Here is a 22,097-nt window from a genome sequence, read left to right as displayed (position 1 = left end):
AATTACTGAAAATTGGGAGGTACCGTTATATGGGGCTATACCAAAACATGGACCTATGTTAATAATTTTTTCGAATATAAGTTTTTGGTCACTAAGAACCCTAAATATCAAATTATAACTAATTCGGTCTAGAAATGTGACTTAAAACGTCAAAATACCTGAAATCGGGCGTTAACGTTATATGGGGGCTATTCCAAAACATGGACCTTTGTCCACAAGTTTTGTTATATAAGTTTATTGACACTTAAGAACCCTAAATGTCAATTTATAGCTAAATCGGTCTGAAAATGTAGCTAAAAACGTCGAAATACCGTAAATCGGGGGTACCGTTATATGGGGGCTATACCAAAACGTGGACCTATGTCCACAAGTTTTGTTATATAAGTTTATTGACACTTAAGAACCCTAAATGTCAAATTATAGCTATTTCGGTCTGAAAATGTAGCTAAAAACGTCAAAATACCGTAAATCGGGGGGTACCGTTATATGGGGGCTATACCAAAACGTGGACCTATGTCCACAAGTTTTGTTATATAAGTTTATTGACACTTAAGAACCCTAAATGTCAAATTATAGCTATTTCGGTCTGAAAATGTAGCTAAAAACGTCAAAATACCGTAAATCGGGGGGTACCGTTATATGGGGGCTATACCAAAACGTGGACCTATGTCCACAGGTTTCATTATATAAGTTTATTGACACTTAAGAACCCTAACTGTCAAATTATAGCTAAATCGGTCTAAAAAGGTAGCTAAAAACGTCAAAATACCGTAAATCGGGGGGTACCGTTATATGGGGGCTATACCAAAACGTGGACCTATGTTCACGAGTTTTGTTATATAAGTTTAGTGACGCTTAAGAACCCTAACTGTCAAATTATAGCTAAATCGGTCTAAAAAGGTAGCTAAAAACGTCAAAATACCGTAAATCGGGGGGTACCGTTATATGGGGGCTATACCAAAACGTGGACCTATGTCCACAAGTTTTGTTATATAAGTTTATTGACACTTAAGAACCCTAAATGTCAAATTATAGCTAAATCGGTCTGAAAATTTAGCTAAAAACGTCAAAATACCGTAAATCCGGGGGTACCGTTATATGGGGGCTATACCAAAACGTGGACCGATATAGACCATCACCGAACTTGACCTGCCTGCAAACAAAAGACGCATTTTCCCAATATTTCAGCGTTCTATCTCCATTTTTGTGGATGCTAGAGTGATTACCACAGACGGACGGATGGACGGACGTGCACAGATCGACTCAGAATTTTACCCTGATCAAGAATATATATACTTTATAGGGTCGCAAATGAGTATTTCAATGCGTTACAAACGGAAAAACAAACTTAATATACCCTCCATACTATGGCGAAGGGTATAAAAATAAACAAATAATTGGTCTGTTCCAGAACTGCAAGAATCTACGAAATTTTACTATTTTTTCCGATAACATAAAGGAAAAAATGTTATCGTAGTAAAAAATAGTAGCTTCTTGCAGGTTCTGGAACAGAGCAAATATGATAAGATTTTCTGAATAAAAACACTTTTTTTCGATATTAAAATAAACAAACAAAATTTCAAGAAATATTATAATCAATCAAAATTTCCATGTATTTCAACGAAACTTCCGGTTGCACCATTTGCAAACAAAAATGGCTTGAATTGGTGACAAATCTCAAATTATTAGCTAAGCAAATTTCTCCTTATGTTTTATTTCTAAATTCTATTGTAATAATTGTAATCTCATATTTTGATTGTCTATTACAGCGACTCAAAACCAGCCATGGAACGTGGACTTCACGAACGTGATCGTGTGGGTGTACAAGACTTTGTACTATTGGAGAACTATCAATCGGAAGAGGCATTTATTGACAATTTACGCAAGCGATTCCAGGAGAATATTATTTATGTAAGAAAAATTGTCTACAGTCAGAGGGATCGTAAAATTAATTTATCACTTTGTCTATATAAATTTCAGACATATATTGGTCAAGTATTGATATCGGTAAATCCCTATAAACAATTGCCAATTTATACAGAAAATGACATAAAGGAATATCGTAATAAACATTTTTATGAGATACCACCACACATGTAAGTCCGTTATTTATTTGATTTGTTTGATTAACAATCTTAATTGTAGTAAATTTTCATGTAACCGAGAATTTCTTATGATTGATTATAAATTATGTCAATGGTTTATACATACATACATCCATACTTGGGTTTAATGCCTTTTTGTTTGTTATTTCTTTTTTTCCTTATTTACAGTTTTGCAGTTACTGATAATGCTTTTCGTTCACTAATTGAAGAAAATAAAGGCCAGTGTGTTCTAATCTCTGGTAAGTAACTGCTATTTTTAGCTATTATGTCTACATACATATGTATATAGAGTTTCAATGTTATTTTATGCAAGACATACAAACATATAAACATTTCTACGTAAATACAATTTTCATTATATTCATACGTAAATATTTGCCAAAATCTTAAAAATGTTGTTATTCATAAGAAATTGAAATACAAGTATGATTGCATTCGCTTTCGAAGATAAGAAGAACACTGTGAGTGACTTAAGTGTTAATTTCGTTGCTACAAAAAATGATTTATATATTGATGATAAATAATATTGTAAATTTCCATGTATTAATATATAATACAACAATTTTACAAATATTTTACAGATTTGTTTTCGGCTGAAAGGTTTACAGAGGAAAATGAACGTTCTGACCGGGAAGAACGTGAATTTTACCTCTGTTTTATATATCCTACACCACACTGTGTGAGTATGGTGCAAAAGGAAACGAGAAAGACCATTGTTCTTCTTAGGAATATACATAGAATCAATTTTTAAAGGCCAGGACAGAATCAATCTTCGCTTGCTTTGCTTGCTTCCACAAATGTCAACCCAGCAAAATGTTCGATGCCAAAGATGCCATTCAATCATGGGTGCAAGTGATCTGGCATGTCATCTTTTCAGCATCTTCATCGATGAATTTTATATGAGCGTGGACCCCAAAAGATGCTATTCATTTTTGGATCCAATGCATGTCATTTACACTAATGCTTTGACATGTCATTTTCACCAATGCTTTGGTATGTCATTTCCACCAATGCTTTGGCATGTCATTTTCACCAACCCTTTGCAATGACATTATCATTACGACGAGAGTTTTAACAACGTTGGTTGTGATTTCGAGTCTCCGACAACATCAAGCCTATTGTAAATAATTAATCGTATACATATTGAAAATATGTGTAAATAAAAACACAAAATCCATCTCTATTGGATTGATGGAATGGGTTCAAATTCTGATGAAAAGATCGGATCTTTCACGACTTCCTTTGCATGGGTTCAAATGCTGATGAATAGATCGGATCTTTCACGACTTCCATCGACCATGACATTCAACTCTATTGTTCTCAACTCTGCCGCCCAGGTGGTGAACAAAGTGGCCGTAGATTTATTGGCTGATATTTGTATGTATATTCCTCGCGTAGAAAAGGGTGGTAAGATCAGACAAAAATGAGTTCAGCCATTCACAAATTTCATCAGGGAAGGCACCTGACACCAAGATCGTACAATCATCCGCATACGTTATAGGTTACCCTGCATTTACAAATGACAGGACAGTTGACTTCATGTATTGATTGTCAAAATCCCACAACTTGCCTGTGTGACGTAGGCGTCCGGACAACTGCAACAACAGTTGTACAATTTTGAATGAAAATCATCGATTTCTTTTTGTTTTCCGTTCTCATATTTTGTTTTTGTTCATGTTCTTTTGTTTTCAACACTTATTTTTACAAAAATGCCAAAAATTTGTCTTCCTTACTGTCTGTGAAAAAATGATGGACAGCTGAGAGACAAACGACAAATGTATGTATGTGTTAGTAAATCAGAGTTGTATTTGAAGACAAACTGTCTGGTGTAAACGCCTAGTTAGACAGTTCCTGCAATATCACCTCGGACAACTCCAAGTTTCAATCTACGGGTCTCGGACATCTTGATTCTAAATTCTACGCACGACAGGCGTCCAAACCATGGTAGAATAAGAAAAGGTAGCAGCAATACACAGCTGACTGAACTGGGTTGTAACGTTAGTGTCAAATTTCTTATGACATTTTATACATTTATTTTTATTTCGATGTACATTAGGGACATATATTTTTTGAGAAAAAAACATATCATTCGGAAAAAACCATTTCCCAGAAAGACTTCTTCATATCAATGATATGTAACCTCCTCCAAGTTCGAACGATAAGCCGCGCAGTAAATCCCCGCTTGTAGAGGCGATACAACGTTTGTTAATGTGTGAGGTATTTTGTTAAAATTTAAAAAAAATAAAACCCTAATAAACATGTGCTTCTTTGATTTCTAAAACAAAACATTGAAACAGCTTCTCCTTTTTCTATGAATTTCCAGCGACCCCAAACTTTTCTGCAAGAATTCTACTTTCTGCGAGAGTTTATGCATTTAGTGGAATGATGTGGAAACATAAAAATTGAAAATGTAACGAATTTTCATTCATCTTTTCCAAAATATTCAACCAAATGTGAAAAATTATTAGTTTTTTAAATTCCAATAATTTATAGACATTTCCTTGTTTTGTTTACAAATACAACTGGCAGTAACGTTACAAACAAAAACAAATTCCTTTGTGGTTGTTGTTCGAGTTGTATTTGTTGTAGTATTAACTTTACCTTGTATTTGTTCTACCATGCGTCCAAACATACATATAATTTATTATCCAACGTTTCAAACTTGGCCGGAGCGTAGTCTGCTCGATGAACTCAAACAGCGTGGAGTGCTTAAGAGTTTCAAAGGGTTATATATATATGTAGAGATGGCGTGTTGTTGTGCTGCTTGCGGATCTCATGTTATTGATCGGCAACTAGACAGTTATTTCTGATGCTGGGGTCTTTGTTACGGGCGACTAAAGCGAAATTGGTCTGCACGATTTACCTTTGCTGGCATCCTTGCTAGGCTTCAGTAGCTGGTATACTTTCCAGACTTCGGGAACGATGTGTGTGGCTAGCGACAGGTTGAGAACTTTATTGAGATACTTGACATTCGGCCGTCCGCAACGTAGTTTAATTCCTCCGCAACTGATTGATTCATATTACAAAAGGTTTTTCAGTTCCCATCACCAGTACAGATTTCGACATGGACTCTAACTGCAAATTATTATTTCGTGAATTTTATTTTACGAACATTTTGGAAATGTAGGGATCTATAAATGGACTTATAGAGCAGGGCTCTCTAGAGCAGACAAGGAAAATTTTATAATACCAAAGATTGCAGTCCGACTCTATTTTTTGCTCAATGATTGGGACTTCCTAGTGTAATAAATCTTACATAGCTTTAATAAATCTTAGATAAGTAAAAGAAAAAATATATACATGTGTATAAATAAAAACACAAAATTCATCTCTATTGGATCCATGGAATGGGTTCAAATGCTGATGAAAAGATCGGATCTATCACGATTTCCTTTGAGTGGGCTCAAATGCTGATGAAAAGATCGGATCTTTCACGACTTCATTTGAACCAATGCAAAAGATCCAGTGAAATCATGGCTTCTCATGGAACCACTTCCATAAAATTTTGCTGGGGAAATTATAAAGGAATGTCAGAGCCTCTTTGCAAATCCGAATGCGTTCTCCTTTAGGAGGATCTGGCATTCCTTTATAATTTGACATTTGGGAAGCAAGCAAAGCAAGCGACGATTGATTCTGTTCTGGCCTTAAAGGCCTGGGTACATAAGCAGCCTCGCCTGGTTGCCTTGCTTTGCTGCTTCATTTCTGACATAATAAAAATAAAAGAATAAAGAAGGCCGAGTAAATTTCGAACTGGTTGCCCTTTTCTTTTTTATTATTTTATCAGAAGCAAGCAGGCAAGGCAGCTTATGTACCTAGGCCTTAAGTCGATTTACGAATGGTCGTCTGTCTATCCGTCCGTCAGTTTGTCCATGTGTTTTTTGTAAACAAAGTATAGGTCGCATTCATTTTCCGATTCGCATAAAAATTGAGGAATATCGTTTTTTGGAAAAAATTGGTTCAGATTTGGATATAGCTCCCATATATGTACATTTTCGCCGGATCTGAGGTATTTGGTACACCAATCACGCTATATATATATGTCCAATTTTGATGAAATTTGGAATGTGTGACGTAATTGGGTCTACAACTTTTTCAGATGTAATTCAGAGCATTCCAGTTATAATTCCTATCATTTCATTTGTAATTTAAAATTTTATATTTAGTTACGAATTACAAATGGAATAAATCGAATTACAAGTGGAATAATATGAATTACAAATAAAATAATTCGAATTACAAAAAACAAAAAAAAAATCGAATTACAAATAAAATAATTCGAATGAAAAATGGAATAATTCGAAGTACAAATGAAATAATTCGAATTACAAATGAATAAATTCGAATTACAAATTGAACTCTCGAATTGAAAATTAAAAGTTACGAAATTCAAATGGAATTCCCGAATTACAACTTATGGAATAATTCGAATATAAATTGAAATAATTCGAATTACCAATGGATAATTTCTGATTACAAATGGAACTCTCGAATTACAAATAAAATATTACGAATTACAAATGGGATTTTCGAATGGAATGGAATAATTCGAAGTAGAAATGGATTAATTCGAAATACAAATTAATAAATTCGAATTACAAATAGAACTCTCGAATTACAAATAAAATATTACGAATTACAAATGGCATTCTCGAACTGCAACTAAAATGATTCGAATTACATCTGAACAAAGGTGTAAAAAAATTCTTGCCAAATTATATTGAAATCGGTTCAGATTTGGATATAGCTCCCATATTTTCCCTTGATTTGATATATTCGGTGCACCAAGACCGGAAATTCTTCATTCGGTTTAGATTTCGATTCTCTGAAATCGGTTTAGATTTGGATATACAAATGGATAAACTCGAATTACAAATTGAAATCTCGAATTACAAATAAAATGTTACGAAATACAAATGGAAATTCTAGAATTACAACTAATGGAATAATTCGAATTACAAATGGAATATTTCAAAGTACAAATGGAATAATTCGAATTAAAAATGGGTATCAAGATTTGGATATAGCCTTCATATATACATATTTTCGCCCGAGTTAAGGTGCACCAAACCCACCTCGCAAATTCTGTCCAATTTTCATAAAATTTGAAATGTTTGACGGAATTTGAAATCGGTTCAGAATTGGATATAGCCTCCATATATATTTTCGCCCGATTTTAGGTACTTGGTGCACCAGACACACAAACTCATTCCAATTTTAGTGCAATTTTTAAAATGCCGGCAAATTGGTCCCGGCACGGACCAAAAAGAATCCGGAGCAGGCATTCCGAGATCCTTGCCGATCTCACTGCCTATTTTTCAGATTTCGGATGATTTTGGTCAAGTGTTCGACTCTGTTCAGCCGTTTCAACATCACAATTGGTAATGCACCAGGTCCAAGTATGCTGAATAATTATCTGGAGTTGTCTTGTACGTAGCGATCTTCTCTTCAGTAGCTTTACGATACTGCTGATCGTACCTTGGAGTTTTAAGTGGTTGTTTTTGATACCCAAGCCTATGCAGACTAACGGCATTGATGTTAAGATGAATCTTAAAGTTTGCGATGTTAACGTGGTCGATCAGAGTCGATATTGGAATATTCCGTCCACTTCGGGACCGAACATTTTTAACTTATGAATGTTCATTCCCTTCACCCTTCTTATGTACTCCACAATGAAATGGAGTTAAGTTAATGTAACTATATAATTGAAATAATTATAATAGACCTCTAGGAATGATCATTTTTCCAATTCTCTAATTTTTATTGTTTTTCTTTTTCTTTAAGGTGAAAGTGGTTCGGGAAAAACTGAAGCTTCCAAAAAGGTGTTGCAATATATTGCTGCCTGTTCCGGTAATCAGGAGACTATTGAAAATGTCAAAGATAAACTCTTGAAGAGTAATCCTCTCTTGGAGGCATTCGGTAATGCCAAAACCAATCGTAATGACAATTCCTCGCGTTTCGGCAAATATATGGATATACAATTCGATTTTACCGGTACACCAATTGGTGGTAATATTTTGAAATATCTATTGGAAAAATCACGTGTAATCAATCAAAACAGCGGAGAGCGTAATTTCCATATTTTCTATCAGCTGTTGGCAGGAGCATCAGATGAGCAACTGAAGTCTATGAACCTGAGCAGATCTTTGGAAGATTATGCTTATCTAAGTGATGGTGTAAGTAAACGACTAAAATCCAAATTCCTACTTATGTATTTACTAATTTCGTTTTGCTTTTTTACCTTTTTAGGACAAGGGCATTGTCTCATCCATCAACGATGCTGAAAATTTCCGTCTGGTCATGCAGGCCATGAAGGTTATTGACTTTAGCGAAATGGAACAAACCCAAATATTGAATGTCATTGCCAGTGTTTTGCATTTGGGCAATGTACAATTTACCGAAGAGGAGGGCAAAGCCCAAATCTCCAATATGGAATGTGTTCAATCGATTGCCAAACTGTTGGGCGTTCATGTTGAAGAATTGAAGAATGCTCTGACTCATCGCACAATTGATGCCAGAGGTGATGTAGTCACATCTCCTTTGAACCTTGAAATGGCCATCTATGCCCGCGATGCCTTGGCCAAGGCTGTTTACGATCGCCTGTTCTCGTGGTTGGTACAACGCTTGAATGTCTCCTTGCAAGCCAAAGATTTGCGCACAGCTCGCAACAATGTCATGGGTATTTTGGATATTTATGGTTTTGAAATCTTCAAAACGAATAGTTTTGAACAATTTTGCATTAATTTCTGTAACGAAAAATTACAACAATTGTTCATTGAACTTACCCTGAAGTCTGAGCAGGAGGAATATAGACGTGAAGGCATTGAATGGGTCCCCGTGGAGTATTTCGACAACAAAGTTATTTGCAATCTTATTGAAGAGAAACACAAGGGCATTATCTCCATATTGGATGAGGAATGTTTGCGGCCAGGTGAACCCACCGATTTGACTTTCTTAGAGAAGTTGAGCGATCGTTTGGGCGATCATGCCCATTATCTGTGCCACGAAAAGGCACCCATTCAGGTGCAAAAGGTCATGAGACGTGATGAATTCCGTTTGGTCCACTATGCCGGTGATGTTACCTACAATGTTGTTGGATTCTTGGATAAGAACAACGATTTGTTGTTCCGCGACTTAAAGGAGACTATGAGCAAGGCTGATAACAATGTGGTGCGAGTGTGTTTCCCTGAATCGGAGTATTTAGAGAAGAAGAGGCCCGATACTGCCATTACCCAATTCAGAAATTCCCTCAACAATTTAATGGAAATTCTGATGTGCAAAGAACCATCCTACATTCGTTGCATTAAACCCAATGACCTGCAAACGTCTGGAGTTTTCGATGATGAATTGGTATTGCATCAGGTGAAATATTTGGGTCTTATGGAGAATTTGAGAGTACGCCGTGCTGGTTTTGCCTATCGCCGTCTCTATGAGCTGTTCCTCAATCGTTACAAATGCTTGAGCAAACAAACCTGGCCCAACTACAATGGTCCCGCCAAGGAGGGTGTCAAAATCTTGGTCAAAGAACTGAACTATGGTCCCGAAGATTATCGCCTGGGTGAAACTAAACTTTTTATTCGCTTCCCCAAAACCCTGTTCGAAACTGAAGATGCCTTCCAAGAAAAGAAACATGATATTGCTGCGATCTTACAAGCCCGTTGGAAGGGACGTGTACAACGGCGTAAATATTTGAAATTGCGTGAACAAGTGATCATTTTGCAGTCATACTGTCGTCGTTACTTGGCCCAACAGGCAGCCAAAAAACGCCGTGAAGCAGCCGATAAGATACGTGCCTTTATCAAAGGTTTCATTACACGCAACGACCCACCCAATGGTTACAACGAAAAGTTCATTGCCAATGCTAAACGTATGTGGCTATTGAGATTAGCTAAAGAACTGCCCAGTAAAGTTATGGACATGAGATGGCCTTCAGCGCCATCACATTGTCAAGAGGCCTCAACATATTTACACCGTTTGCATCGTTTACATTTGGCACGTAAATATCGTTTGGCCTTATCGGAGGAACGTAAACGACAATTCGAATTGAAGGTCTTAGCTGAGAAGGTATTTAAAGGTAAGAATGGAATGTTCCATTTAATCTAATCTTATTTAGAAGTTATTAGGGATAAATACATTCATCCCTGGATGGATAAAAGATTAAATACCCAGCAAAATGTTTGATGTCATGATGCTAGTGATCTCGAATGAAATCTGTTTTGATGAATTATTTTTGTGTGTACCTCAACAAAGTAAACGTGGAAAGTAGGACTTAGATAAGTGAGAAAATTCTATACAGTAGTTGTTGTTGTAAAACTAATTTAAATAAATTAACTGCTCAATTAAACTTTACGTTACAATTCAAATGTTTAAATTAACGGAAGTTCAGCTAAACTAACTTAAAGCAATTAGTTACATTCATAACAATACTTTCACCAATCCTTCGGCATAGCAAGAATGAGTGAAAGCAAAACTTCGACCACGACCACGCAGTTTGTTTTTGCTGGGTATTTATAGGATAGTTTCAGTTCGTCTTTACATTGTTATTATGAAAATTATTATTTTTAATAATATTACTTAATTATATTAAATAAAAACATCTATTTCAACAGATAAAAAGAGCAGTTACCCAGCCAGTGTATCACAATGGTTCAAAACCGATCGCATTCCCAGTGAACATGCAGCCAATGTTAATAGTTTTATAAACAACTCATTGAATGGTGAAACTCTAAAGTATTCCTCAGCCTGCACCAAATACGATCGTCATGGTTACAAACCTCGTGATCGTTTCATATTGTTAAGCAATAAAGCCATTTATGTTTTGGATGGCAAGAGTTACAAACAGAAACATCGTTTACCTCTGGAAAAACTCGATTTCGATCTTACCAATCACAGTGATGACTTAATGGTTATACGTATACCACTCGATTTGAAAAAGGACAAAGGTGATCTTATTCTAGAAATTCCCTATATCATTGAATTCTGCACTTACATTATTGATACTGTGGGCACAGCGGATGTCCTGAAAATTGTGGAAAGAGATTCGTAAGTTTTACAAGAGTTTTTTTTAATTTTAATTATGAAAATCGACTCAATTTTCTTTTTTTGTTTTCAGTTTGGTGCATAACATGGCTAAGGGCAAATCGGGTGTTATCGATATTCAAACGGGTGGAGGTGAACCTGGTGTAATACGTGATAAGAGTGGACATCTTGTTGTTGTAAGTATATTCGTACATATTTAATGCATTTAAATGGGCAGTTGATTTAAAATATTGACATTTTTTACAGATTGCTGGCCAGTAATGATGATCCATGCTTCTTCACGTGTTAACGGGTTTATCTGCTATTTACGACTACTACATACATACATATCTACATAAAATATATGTTATAACCATGGCTTTAAATTTAAATTTTTGTTATGTATATTTTAATAACCAAAACAAAAGTAAATCCTTTTATGCGAAACGATCCTACTGACAAAATTAATTGTGTTTTATTCATACATTTTTTATTATGCTTTATACTACCGTGGGTGGCCCAAAAGTTATAGTATGCATTTACGAAATTGAGTGGATTTCAACTGTCAATTCCTTTGCGTATACGTCAAATGAAATCTCCTCTGAAATCCATTGGATTTCATTTGACGTTTCATAAATGTAAACCTAGCATTAGTAACACATCGAAATACTATACATAGCTTTGTTCCTTTACTTTTTTAATAGTAAAAGTAGCAAAAGAGAGAACTATCAAAATTTCTCTCACGTAGCAAGTTTTGCACAAAAGTAAGTCCTGGAGTATAATAATTCAATCAATCAAAATGTTTTATATTTAGTATAGATTAATTATAATTACTACATACCTATATTTTTATACATAGTAATTGAGTTTTGGAGTAGTATTGTTATCCCTCCATTAAATTACTTAATTTTAAATTATCATGGCATTATATTGTAGTGTACAGCCTTAAGGTCGAAAGACTGGGCATAAGAGAATTGAAATAAATTAAATTAAAATTAAAAAAAGTAAAGGAACGGAAAAATAGTAGATCTGGCAGCAATGTCAAAAAAAAAAACAAACATGGCCGCCTAAAACAATAACAACAAACAAAATAAATTTCACTGTTTGTTATTTTTTATTTCACTGGTTTAAGCTGTGTTCCTTTACTTACCTGAGGTTACCATTTTTACCATTTGTTACTATTTTTAACCTGCAAAGCGTTCCTTAACCCCGAAAAGTGGCAAAACTGGAAGCAATTTTTAAGAGAGTGAGAGTGGAGAGAGAACGAAAATGGCTTTCTCTTCTACCACAGGCTACCATCAAAATTTCTGCAGGTAAAAATGGCAGAACTGATTTTTCGACTTTTGTTTGACGATTATAAGTCTGTCTGGTTACTTTCCCAGCAAGAATTGTCCAGCAAGAACTTTCTCAGAGAGTAAGGGTTTTTTATTCTCTTTTGCTAGAAAATTGCTGACTTGCCAAAACAGAACAATTTGTCCGCCAACAAAGGAAGCAAACACGTTGTATTTTATTAAAAATAAAAAAGAAAATGAATCAAAAAAGTATTTTTCCACTTTACAAATTTGTTCTCCATAAAACAATACAATTAGACTATGTTATTTCCACAATAAAATTGTTTTTAATGTTCACAAACATAAATCAACAAAAAACTAAAAACAGCTGATTGATTGTTTTCAGGAAGAAGAAGAGCTTGCAAGTGCTTGCCAGGGATGGAAAATTCAGTACAATAGTACTTTTTTCAGTACCATTTCACTATAAAAAGTACCGAAGTACCCCCGCGGCCAATAAAGTACCATTTCCATACTATAATCTAGAAAAATTTTATGTGGAACTAAAAATGCTAAATTCAAGATAAGTTTACTAGAAATTTTAAAAATCTGGATATATTACGGCGTTTATATTATAGTTTTTTGCAGGGTTAACCTTCTTTATGAGGATTTATTTGAAGTATACACAATGGAAATGACATTTGAAACCCAGACCCACTGGGTTAACCCGGTTATATGTAAACGGCCTATATGTTGGGAATATACCAAAATATATTGATCATTTTCTTTGTGGCGTTCTTCCACACTTTGAGAATCCGAAATATCAAGTTACAGACACAAAGGTAGTCTAATCATTTAAAAAGACTTCACATCGAGCGGTATCGAAGTACATTCCAATCAATATGATATGAGAATCTGCAATACCTCTACTATGGGGACATATTGGTGCTACAAAACCAACGACAGTCTGACTACCGTTTTGATTACTGACGAAAAACAAAGTTTATATCGGCCACCAAAATTTTTTTTGGACTATCTGTCACGAATTATTTAAAAAATAATTTGTTCAGAGTTCAATATTAACAAGGCTTTACGACAGCGATCAAAACGATAGTCGAACTAACGATAGTTTGCCAGCTCTAGGCTATTTAAAACGTGCATCTATACCCACATTCTCTATAGGAATGTTTTATATCCATATCGAATTCAAAGTATCTATTTTCAGTAATTTCGATGGGATAATGAGGCTAAAACTTTTAAAATACCGTTCTATGGGGGCTATATCAGAACGTGGACCCGCACTGACAAATTTCTGGGGGAGACTAAATACCAAATTTCAACAATTTTGGTATGATAATGTGGCTCAAACCTTCAAAGTACCGAAAATCGGGAGGTACCGTTGTGTGGGAGCTATATTAAAACGATAGAGATAGAGTAATTGAAGCTTCTGTACCAAAAAAAAGCTCCATATTAAATATTGAGAGCATTATCTGGCATTCAACGGACCTGGTTAAATACTTTACTGGGTCTCCGACGAATATCTCGATGTGTTACGAACGGAATGACAAAGTTAATTATACCCTCCAGAATGGTATAAAAATATATACCGTTTTGAAATATTCTTCAGATTACATAGATATAAGCCTTTGTTGTTGTTTTTTTACTGAATAACAAATTATTATTTTTTCCTTAAAAAATGTTAAAAAGTACCTTTTTAATGAAAAAAGTACCATTTTAGTACTGTTTGAATTTTTTAATTTTCCATCCCTGGTGCTTGCTAGAAGAAATTTGTCCAGCAAGAATTTGCAAGCTCTCAGTGAAAGAACTGTCAAAATGTCTCTCTCGAATCGCTCTCTTTTGCTGGTTTTTTGTGTTAACCATGGCACAATTACCAGGTAGATGCATCAGCAAACAACTACAACAAAACCGAGTTCAGTACTGTGAAATGTCAAAAATGTTTTACAAAAATAAAGCGATTCACACATTTTTTCAACAAAATTTTGTTAGGCAGTTATAAATAAACACATTATAACAAAAATCCGTCAAAAATTCACAGTTTTTCTTTTAAATTTTTGTTTTTTAATTTTGTGTTTTCAATTACAAAAATTTTTCTGACAGCTCACAGTACATCAGCTGGGCTGATGAGGGTACCTGTATGATTGTGCCATGATGTTAACAGACGACTTCCAGCAACAATTGTCAAAGACATAAATACAACAAGATAAGACATTTTTTTTGCTATCATTCTTCAGTGAATGGCTTTTGAATTTAACATAATGTTATATCACAATATGGTGATATAACATTTTTTTCTTTTATACATTTTTACGTATTTAACCGAATTTACCGATCCAATTGACATAGAATTATTCTTGAATAGATTCTTGAATTCATAAATTTCGTTTCTGATACCATTACATGAAATGTTCCTCCTTGGTTGCGATTTTGAATTAACTGCAATCTGTTAAGGGTAATGTTTCTACACAAAGTTTCGTAAACATTTTTTTGTTGCATGCATTTTGTCAGGTCTTTATTACTTTTTATACCCTCCACCATAGTATGGAGGGTATATTAAGTTTGTTTTTCCGTTTGTAACGCATTGAAATACTCATTTGCGACCCTATAAAGTATATATATTCTTGATCAGGGTAAAATTCTAAGTCGATCTGAGCACGTCCGTCCGTCCGTCCGTCCGTCCGTCTCTGGTAATCACTCTAGCATCCACAAAAATAGAGATAGGACGCTGAAATTTTGGGAAAATGCGTCTTTTGTTTGCAGGCAGGTCAAGTTCGATGATGGGCTATATCGGTCCACGTTTTGGTATAGCCCCCATATAACGGTACCCCCCTATTTACGGTATTTTGACGTTTTTAGCTACATTTTCAGACCGATTTGGCTATAATTTGACATTTAGGGTTCTTAAGTATCAATAAACATATATAACAAAACTTGTGGACATAGGTCCACGTTTTGGTATAGCCCCCATATAACGGTACCCCCCGATTTGCGGTATTTTGACGTTTTTAGCTACATTTTTAGACCGATTTAGCTATAATTTAACATTTAGGGTTCTTAAGTATCAATAAACTTATATAACAAAAGTTGTGGACATAGGTCCACGTTTTGGTATAGCCCCCATATAACGGTACCCCCAGATATACGGTATTTTGACGTTTTTAGCTACATTATCAGACCGATGTAGCTATAATTTGACATTTAGGGTTCTTAAGTGTTAATAAACTTATATATTAGAAGTTGTGGACATAGGTCCACGTTTTGGTATAGCCCCCAAATAACGGTACCCCCCGATTTGCGGTATTTTGACGTTTTTAGCTACATTTTCAGACCGATGTAGCTATAATTTGACATTTAGGGTTCTTAAGTATCAATAAACTTATATAACAAAAGTTGTGGACATAGGTCCACGTTTTGGTAAAACCCCATATAACGGTACCCCCCGATTTACGGTATTTTGACGGTTTTAGCTACATTTTCAGACCGATTTGGCTATAATTTGACATTTAGGGTTCTTAAGTGTCAATAAACATATATAACAAAACTTGTGGACATAGGTCCACGTTTTGGTATAGCCCCCATATAACGGTACCCCCCGATTTGCGGTGTTTTGACGCTTTTAGCAACATTTTTAGACCGATTTAGCTATAATTTGACATTTAGGGTTCTTAAGTATCAATAAACATATATGACAAAAGTTGTGGACATAAGTCCACGGTTTGGTATAGCCCCCATATAACGGTACCTCCCGATATTCGGTATTTTGATGTTTTTAGCTACATTATCAGACCGATGTAGCTTTAATTTGACATTTAGGGTTCTTAAGTGTTAATAAACTTATATAATAAAAGTTGTGGACATAGGTCCACGTTTTGGTATAGCCCCCATATAACGGTACCCCCTGATTTGCGGTATTTTGACGTTTTTAGCTACATTTTGAGACCGATGTAGCTATAATTTAACATTTATTGTTCTTAAGTGTCAATAAACTTATGTGACAAAACTTGTGGACATAGGTCCACGTTTTGGTATAGCCCCCATATAACGGTACCCCCCGATTTACGGTATTTTGACGTTTTTAGCTACATTTTCAGACCGATATAGCTATAATTTGACATTTAGGGTTCTTAAGTATAACTAAATTTATATAACAAAAGTTGTGGACCTAGGTCCACGTGTTGGTATAGCCCCCATATAACGGTACCCACGGTACGACATTTTGACGTTTTCATCTACATTTTCAGACCGATTTAGCTATCAATTGACATTTGGGGTTCTTAAATGTCAATAAACTTATATAACTAGTGGACATAGGTCCATGTTTTGGAATAGCCCCCATATAACGTTACCGCCCGATATCAGGTATTTTGAGAATTTTACCAACAAGTTTTAACCGAATTATCTGTAATTTGAACATTTGACATTTGAAATTCTTAGTGGTCACCACACCTCTCCACCAAAAATTGTCAAGAAAGCCCCCATATTACGGTACCTCCCGATTTTCAGTAATTTGATGATTTTAGCTACAATATTAAACCGAACTAGCAGTAATTTGACATTTGAAGGTTGTAGTGGTCACCACGCATCTGCATCAACAATTTTCAACATAGCCCCAATATAACGATACTTCCCGATTTTCGGTACTTTGAGGATTTTACTTAAAATGTTTAACCGAACGTAGGTCCATGTTTTTGTATAGGCCCAAAACAAACCTCCCGATTTTCCGTACCTTAGCTTTATTTTTGGACGAACTTTCTGTAATTTGAAATTTAAAAGTCAACAAAAATTCTGCAACAAAAATTGTTCATTTAAGTTCATATTTTCGTATAGCCCAGATACCTCCGAACTAGCTGTTAATGACATTTGAAGTTCCCACGTTATGTACCGATTTTCGATATTTTGAGGATTCTAGCTAAATTTTTTAACCGAATTAGGAGTAATTTGACATTAAAGTGGACAGTATGGATTGGGAAATAGAAATGAAAGAGGTGACAGACTAATAGAATTCTGCCAAGAACACCGAATGAAAGTAGCAAACACATATTTCTGCCTACCCCCCAGACGACTGTACACGTGGAAATCGCCACAAGATAGAACAGGAAACACAATTAGAAACCAAATTGATTTCATTCTCATAGATACGCGCCACTTTACGTCTATAACGAAGGCCTCGACATACCCAGGAGCAGATGTTCCTTCTGATCATAATCTTCTTATGGCAAATATGTGCACAAAGATTATATCTAAATCCAAAAAAACACATCGTAAAAAACTTGATATTGGAAAACTTGCAAATCCCCTCATTAAAAGTAATATAACGCATAACTTAAATTTGCAACTGAACACAATTAATGCTGATGAGGTTGAAAATATATGGGAAAGAGTTAAAACTACCATAAACACCATATCTCAACATGATCTGGGAAACTACACAAAACCAAAGAATAAGGATTGGATGACGGATGAAATTCTACACCTTATCGATGAACGCCGAAAATACAAAAATTCGAGCATAACGGATTCTGAAGTAGAATGGGCCACTAAATCTTTGAGGGACAAAAAAGCAACTGGGCCTGACGAGATACCTTCAGAAATATTAAAACTCATTGATGGAAACAATCTACAACTATTTACCAAAATTTTCAACCACGTTTATAGCAATTCCGAAGAAGAGCCATGCCAAACGATGCAGTGACTATAGACTCATAAGCCTTATGAGTCATACATTAAAGATATTCCTTAAAATAATTCATAATAGGATATATGAACAATGCGAGAAATCAATGGGAGATACACAATTCGGATTTAAGGAAGGAAAAGGCACACGAGAAGCTTTGTTTTGTATCCAAGTTCTTATACAAAAATGTCGGGAAGTTCAGAAGGACGTATTCATATGCTTCATCGACTACGAAAAAGCCTTTGACACGGTACAACACGATAAGCTGATCAAAATAATCAAGTCTATTGGAATAGAAGACAAAGAAATAAGATGCATAAAAAGTTTATACTGGCATCAAACTGCCCAAATTGATGTCAACGGAGATATAACAGAAGAAATAATGATATCCAAAGGAGTTCGACAAGGATGTGTCTTATCTCCACTACTATTCAATATATACTCTGAAAAAATATTTCAAGAAGCATTTTTAAATATTCAAGAAGGTATAAAAATCAGAAATAAATATATGAACAACATCCGGTACGCCGACGACACCACTATTCTGGCTGATACTATGTCGGGACTACAAAGTCTTATGAACAGACTCACTGAATATAGCGAAAAATATGGGCTAAAAATTAATATCCAAAAGACTAAGTTCATGGTGATTAGTAGAAAGAATTCGCACACGGACACATCTTTAAAAATACATGACTCTACTATTGAAAGAGTAAAATGTTTTAAATACTTAGGCGTTCTAATTAATGAGGAATGGGACAACAACAAAGAAATTAAATGCAGAATAGAGATGGCAAAGGACGCGTTTTCCAAATATAAAAAAGTGTTAACAAGCCATAACATAAACATTGAAACGAAGACAAGATTCGTTAAAAATTATATTTGGTCAGTATTGCTATATGCAGTTGAAATTTGGACCATTAAAGCTGTAGACATTAAAAGACTCGAGGCATTTGAGATATGGGTTTACAGAAGAATACTAAAAATACCCTGGACAGCTCACATATCGAACGAAGAGGTTCTCAGAAGAATGAACCGTACCCGAGAACTTACAACGCATATTAAAAAGCAAAAGAGTGCATACCTAGGACACATTATGAGGAATCCCAAATATAAAGAACTCCAATTAATTCTCCTAGCAAATATAGAAGGTAGAAATTCCAGAGGTAGAAAAGAAACAACCTGGCTCAAGAACATACAGCAATGGACCGGATATCATAACGCAGACCACCTTATCAACTCATCACGAAATAGAGAACTCTTTAGTCAAATCATAAATAACATTCAATGAAAATAGAAACTATGTAATTGTATGATCGCTAATATTCGAAAATCGAATAAGCAAATAAAGAAGAAGAAGACATTAAAGGCTCCCATCAAAAACTCTCAACATAGACCCATGTTTTATTATAACCCCTATATAGCAGTACCTCCCAATTTCTAGCCCACCAAAAATTGTCGACAGTTAGATATAGGCACCATAAAAAAGGGCCTCCCGAATGAAGCATTTTATGTACATTATCTGACATTTTAACGTACTCACTTAAAGTTGGGGACAGGAATGAATATTTTATGGTGGAGGGTATGAAAAGTTCGGCCCGGCCGAACTTAATGCTTTTTTACTTGTTGTCTTTGCAATTGTTACAAATTTTAGGGTAACCAGACACAGCTTATATCACAATGAATGGACGAAAAACAGAAGAAAAAGTCGAACGCTGACAAAATTAAATTAAAAACTGTGAAATAAAAGACGAAAATTGACTTTTTTATGTTTCTTTTTGACATTGCTGCCTGATCTACAATTTTTCCGTTCCTTTACTTTTCTGGTAAAAATGTTGATGAGAGAGCAATTTTGACACTTTTCTCTTTTACCACCCTTACCATTAAAAAAGTAAAGGAACAAAGCTTTAATTATACCCTCAGCCTTTAGGCTATGAAGGGTATATACACTTTCATACGGGCAAAATGTGCCTCATCGAAATAATGGTTTTAGACCCCAAGTATGTTTGGACGAAATGTGTTTCAGACAATTTGGAGTCGATTGAGTAATGTCCGTCCGTCTGTCTGTCTGTCTGTCTGGCTGGCTGGAGCGCACGATAACTCTCGAACGGATGAACCGATCCGGTTCAAATTTTGGCTTTCGTAATATTTTGTCCAAACTTAGTTTAAGTTCGAAGATGAGCTATATCGGTCCACTCCTTCCGGTACCTCCCCCACAAAAGTTCGAAAATGTTCGGAAAATTTGTACGCACGATAACTCTTGAAGGGTGTAACCGATTTGGTCCATACTTTGCCCATCGTGGAGCGTGTACCAGACTTAGATCAGGTTTTAATATGGACTCAATCGGTCCACTCCGTCGGGTACCTCCCACACAAAATTTTGGAAAAGTTCAGTTTAGGAACATCTCTCGAATCGCTTTGATTTTTGCTTTAGCAACTTGTATTCACTGCCCTCCATACGACGGTATAAGTTTCATCAGAGGCAAGTCCATACTTCCTGAGAAAATAGCCTGAAAGTTGCAAAAACCCCTATGACATCGTGTGAGGAGGTTGGAGGGCAAAATAACTTTCGAACAGGTCTGCCGATTCGGTCCAAAGTTTGGCCTTAGTAATATTTTGTCCAAACATAGTTTAAGTTCGAAGATAAGCCATATCGGTCCACTCCTTCAGGTACCTCCCCCACAAAAGTTCAAAAATGTTCGGAAAATTGTGCGTACGATAACTCTTGAAGAGAGTGGCCGAATTGGTCCATACTTTACACATCCTAATATATCTACTAGATATAGATCAGGTTCAAATATGGACTATATTTGTCCACTCCATCCGGTACCTCCCACTCAAAATTTCGGATACATGTTCACTTTAAGACCTGCTTTCGAATCACTTTGATTTTTGTTGAAGCAACTTGCATTGCTGCCTCGATTGCGATGGTAAAAGTTGTTTCAGGGGCAAGTTCATACTTCTTGAGCAAATATCCCTGAAGTTCTAAAAAACCCCTATGGTACCATATGTAGTGGCTGGAGATCCATTCTTTTTAGTATCTCCTCCGCAAAACTTTTGATATTAAATCCTAATCAACATTTTTGTTAGTTCAAACCATGGCAGAACTACCAGGTAGTGGTATCACACCAGCTGATCGAATATGAAAAGTCAATCCCTTTATAAAAAAATTATTTTTGTTGTAATTTCCCCAACAACATAAAGAAAGTTTTGACATAACATATTCAAAATTTTACGATGCCACTACCTGTGTAATTGTGCCATGGTTCAAACGCCCAAAATTTTTAAAACTCACTAAATACATGCGTTTTTTGGAAAAAAAAAATTGTTTCAATATACACAGGCTGAGGGTATATCTCTGTCGGCAAAGCCGACTGATACTTTTTTACTTGTTTTTTTCTTATTTATATTTATTTTATTTCTGTTTATTATGCTTTGACAATGCGCGCTGTTTTCTTATTTTCTTTTGTCTTAATTATCAAATAAATGTCAAATCAGCAGTTTGACAGATTTTCCACTTTTTACACCACGAAATTTGTCGAGCAGTAGTTCTGCCATGCTCTATACCCAGGTCAGGCAATTAGGCGCCCGTGTGCGCTCATTTACCGTTACTCTCTCCACACACACAATTCAACCCATTGAAAAAGCATGCACTCACACAATGACACCCCGTAAAGTATGCAATAGAAAAGTATGGTGCCTGACGCTGCTCTATACTCAATTTTGGAGTTAACCCTGCGTTTACACATGATAGGACAGTTGAGTTCATGTATTGATTGTCAAACACCAAAAACTTGCTTGTGTGACGTAGGCGTCCAGACAACTGCAAAAACAGTTGTAAAATTATGAACGAAAATCATCGATTTATTTTTGTTTTCCGTTCACATATTTTGTTTTTGCACATATTCTTTTGTTTTTGCACATTTAAATTATCATCTCACTTCTTTTTCACAAAAATGTCAAAAATTTGTTAACCCGGCTGTCTGTGAAAAAATGATGGACAGCTGCGAGACAGCC

At 35.3% G+C, this 22,097-nt stretch overlaps 2 protein-coding genes across 18 annotated transcripts in view; one reads left to right on the top strand and one right to left on the bottom strand.

Moving 5' to 3' along the window:
* Positions 1–11,584, top strand: part of Myo61F (unconventional myosin 61F) — a 230,223-nt gene extending 218,639 nt beyond the window's left edge. For 10 of the 12 annotated variants that reach the window (XM_073981035.1, XM_073981036.1, XM_073981030.1 and 7 more), the window contains 8 exons: positions 1,770–1,911; positions 1,981–2,096; positions 2,274–2,344; positions 7,887–8,278; positions 8,352–10,176; positions 10,712–11,144; positions 11,215–11,317; positions 11,388–11,584. In XM_073981035.1, coding sequence (XP_073837136.1) covers positions 1,786–1,911; positions 1,981–2,096; positions 2,274–2,344; positions 7,887–8,278; positions 8,352–10,176; positions 10,712–11,144; positions 11,215–11,317; positions 11,388–11,402 — 3,081 coding nt within the window. In that variant the 5' untranslated portion in view covers positions 1,770–1,785 and the 3' untranslated portion in view covers positions 11,403–11,584. Of the gene's footprint in view, positions 1–1,470; positions 1,694–1,769; positions 1,912–1,980; positions 2,097–2,273; positions 2,345–7,886; positions 8,279–8,351; positions 10,177–10,711; positions 11,145–11,214; positions 11,318–11,387 lie in introns of those variants that run through there. The other 2 variants (XM_073981037.1, XM_073981025.1) reach the window with 2 other exon arrangements.
* Positions 1–12,771, bottom strand: part of LOC141401140 (uncharacterized) — a 124,889-nt gene extending 112,118 nt beyond the window's left edge. For 5 of the 6 annotated variants that reach the window (XR_012412274.1, XR_012412275.1, XM_073981042.1 and 2 more), the window contains exon 1: positions 12,271–12,743. The gene's annotated coding sequence lies outside the window, so the exon portion shown is untranslated. Of the gene's footprint in view, positions 1–12,270 lie in introns of all 6 variants that reach the window. The other variant, XM_073981045.1, reaches the window with a different exon arrangement.
* Between the last annotated feature and the right edge of the window lie 9,326 nt (positions 12,772–22,097).

The sequence above is a fragment of the Musca autumnalis genome, unplaced genomic scaffold, assembly GCF_047663935.1.
Source record: "Musca autumnalis isolate F117 unplaced genomic scaffold, ASM4766393v1 scaffold_4, whole genome shotgun sequence".
NCBI lineage: Eukaryota > Metazoa > Arthropoda > Insecta > Diptera > Muscidae > Musca > Musca autumnalis.
This window is presented reverse-complemented; position numbering and strand designations above follow the sequence as displayed.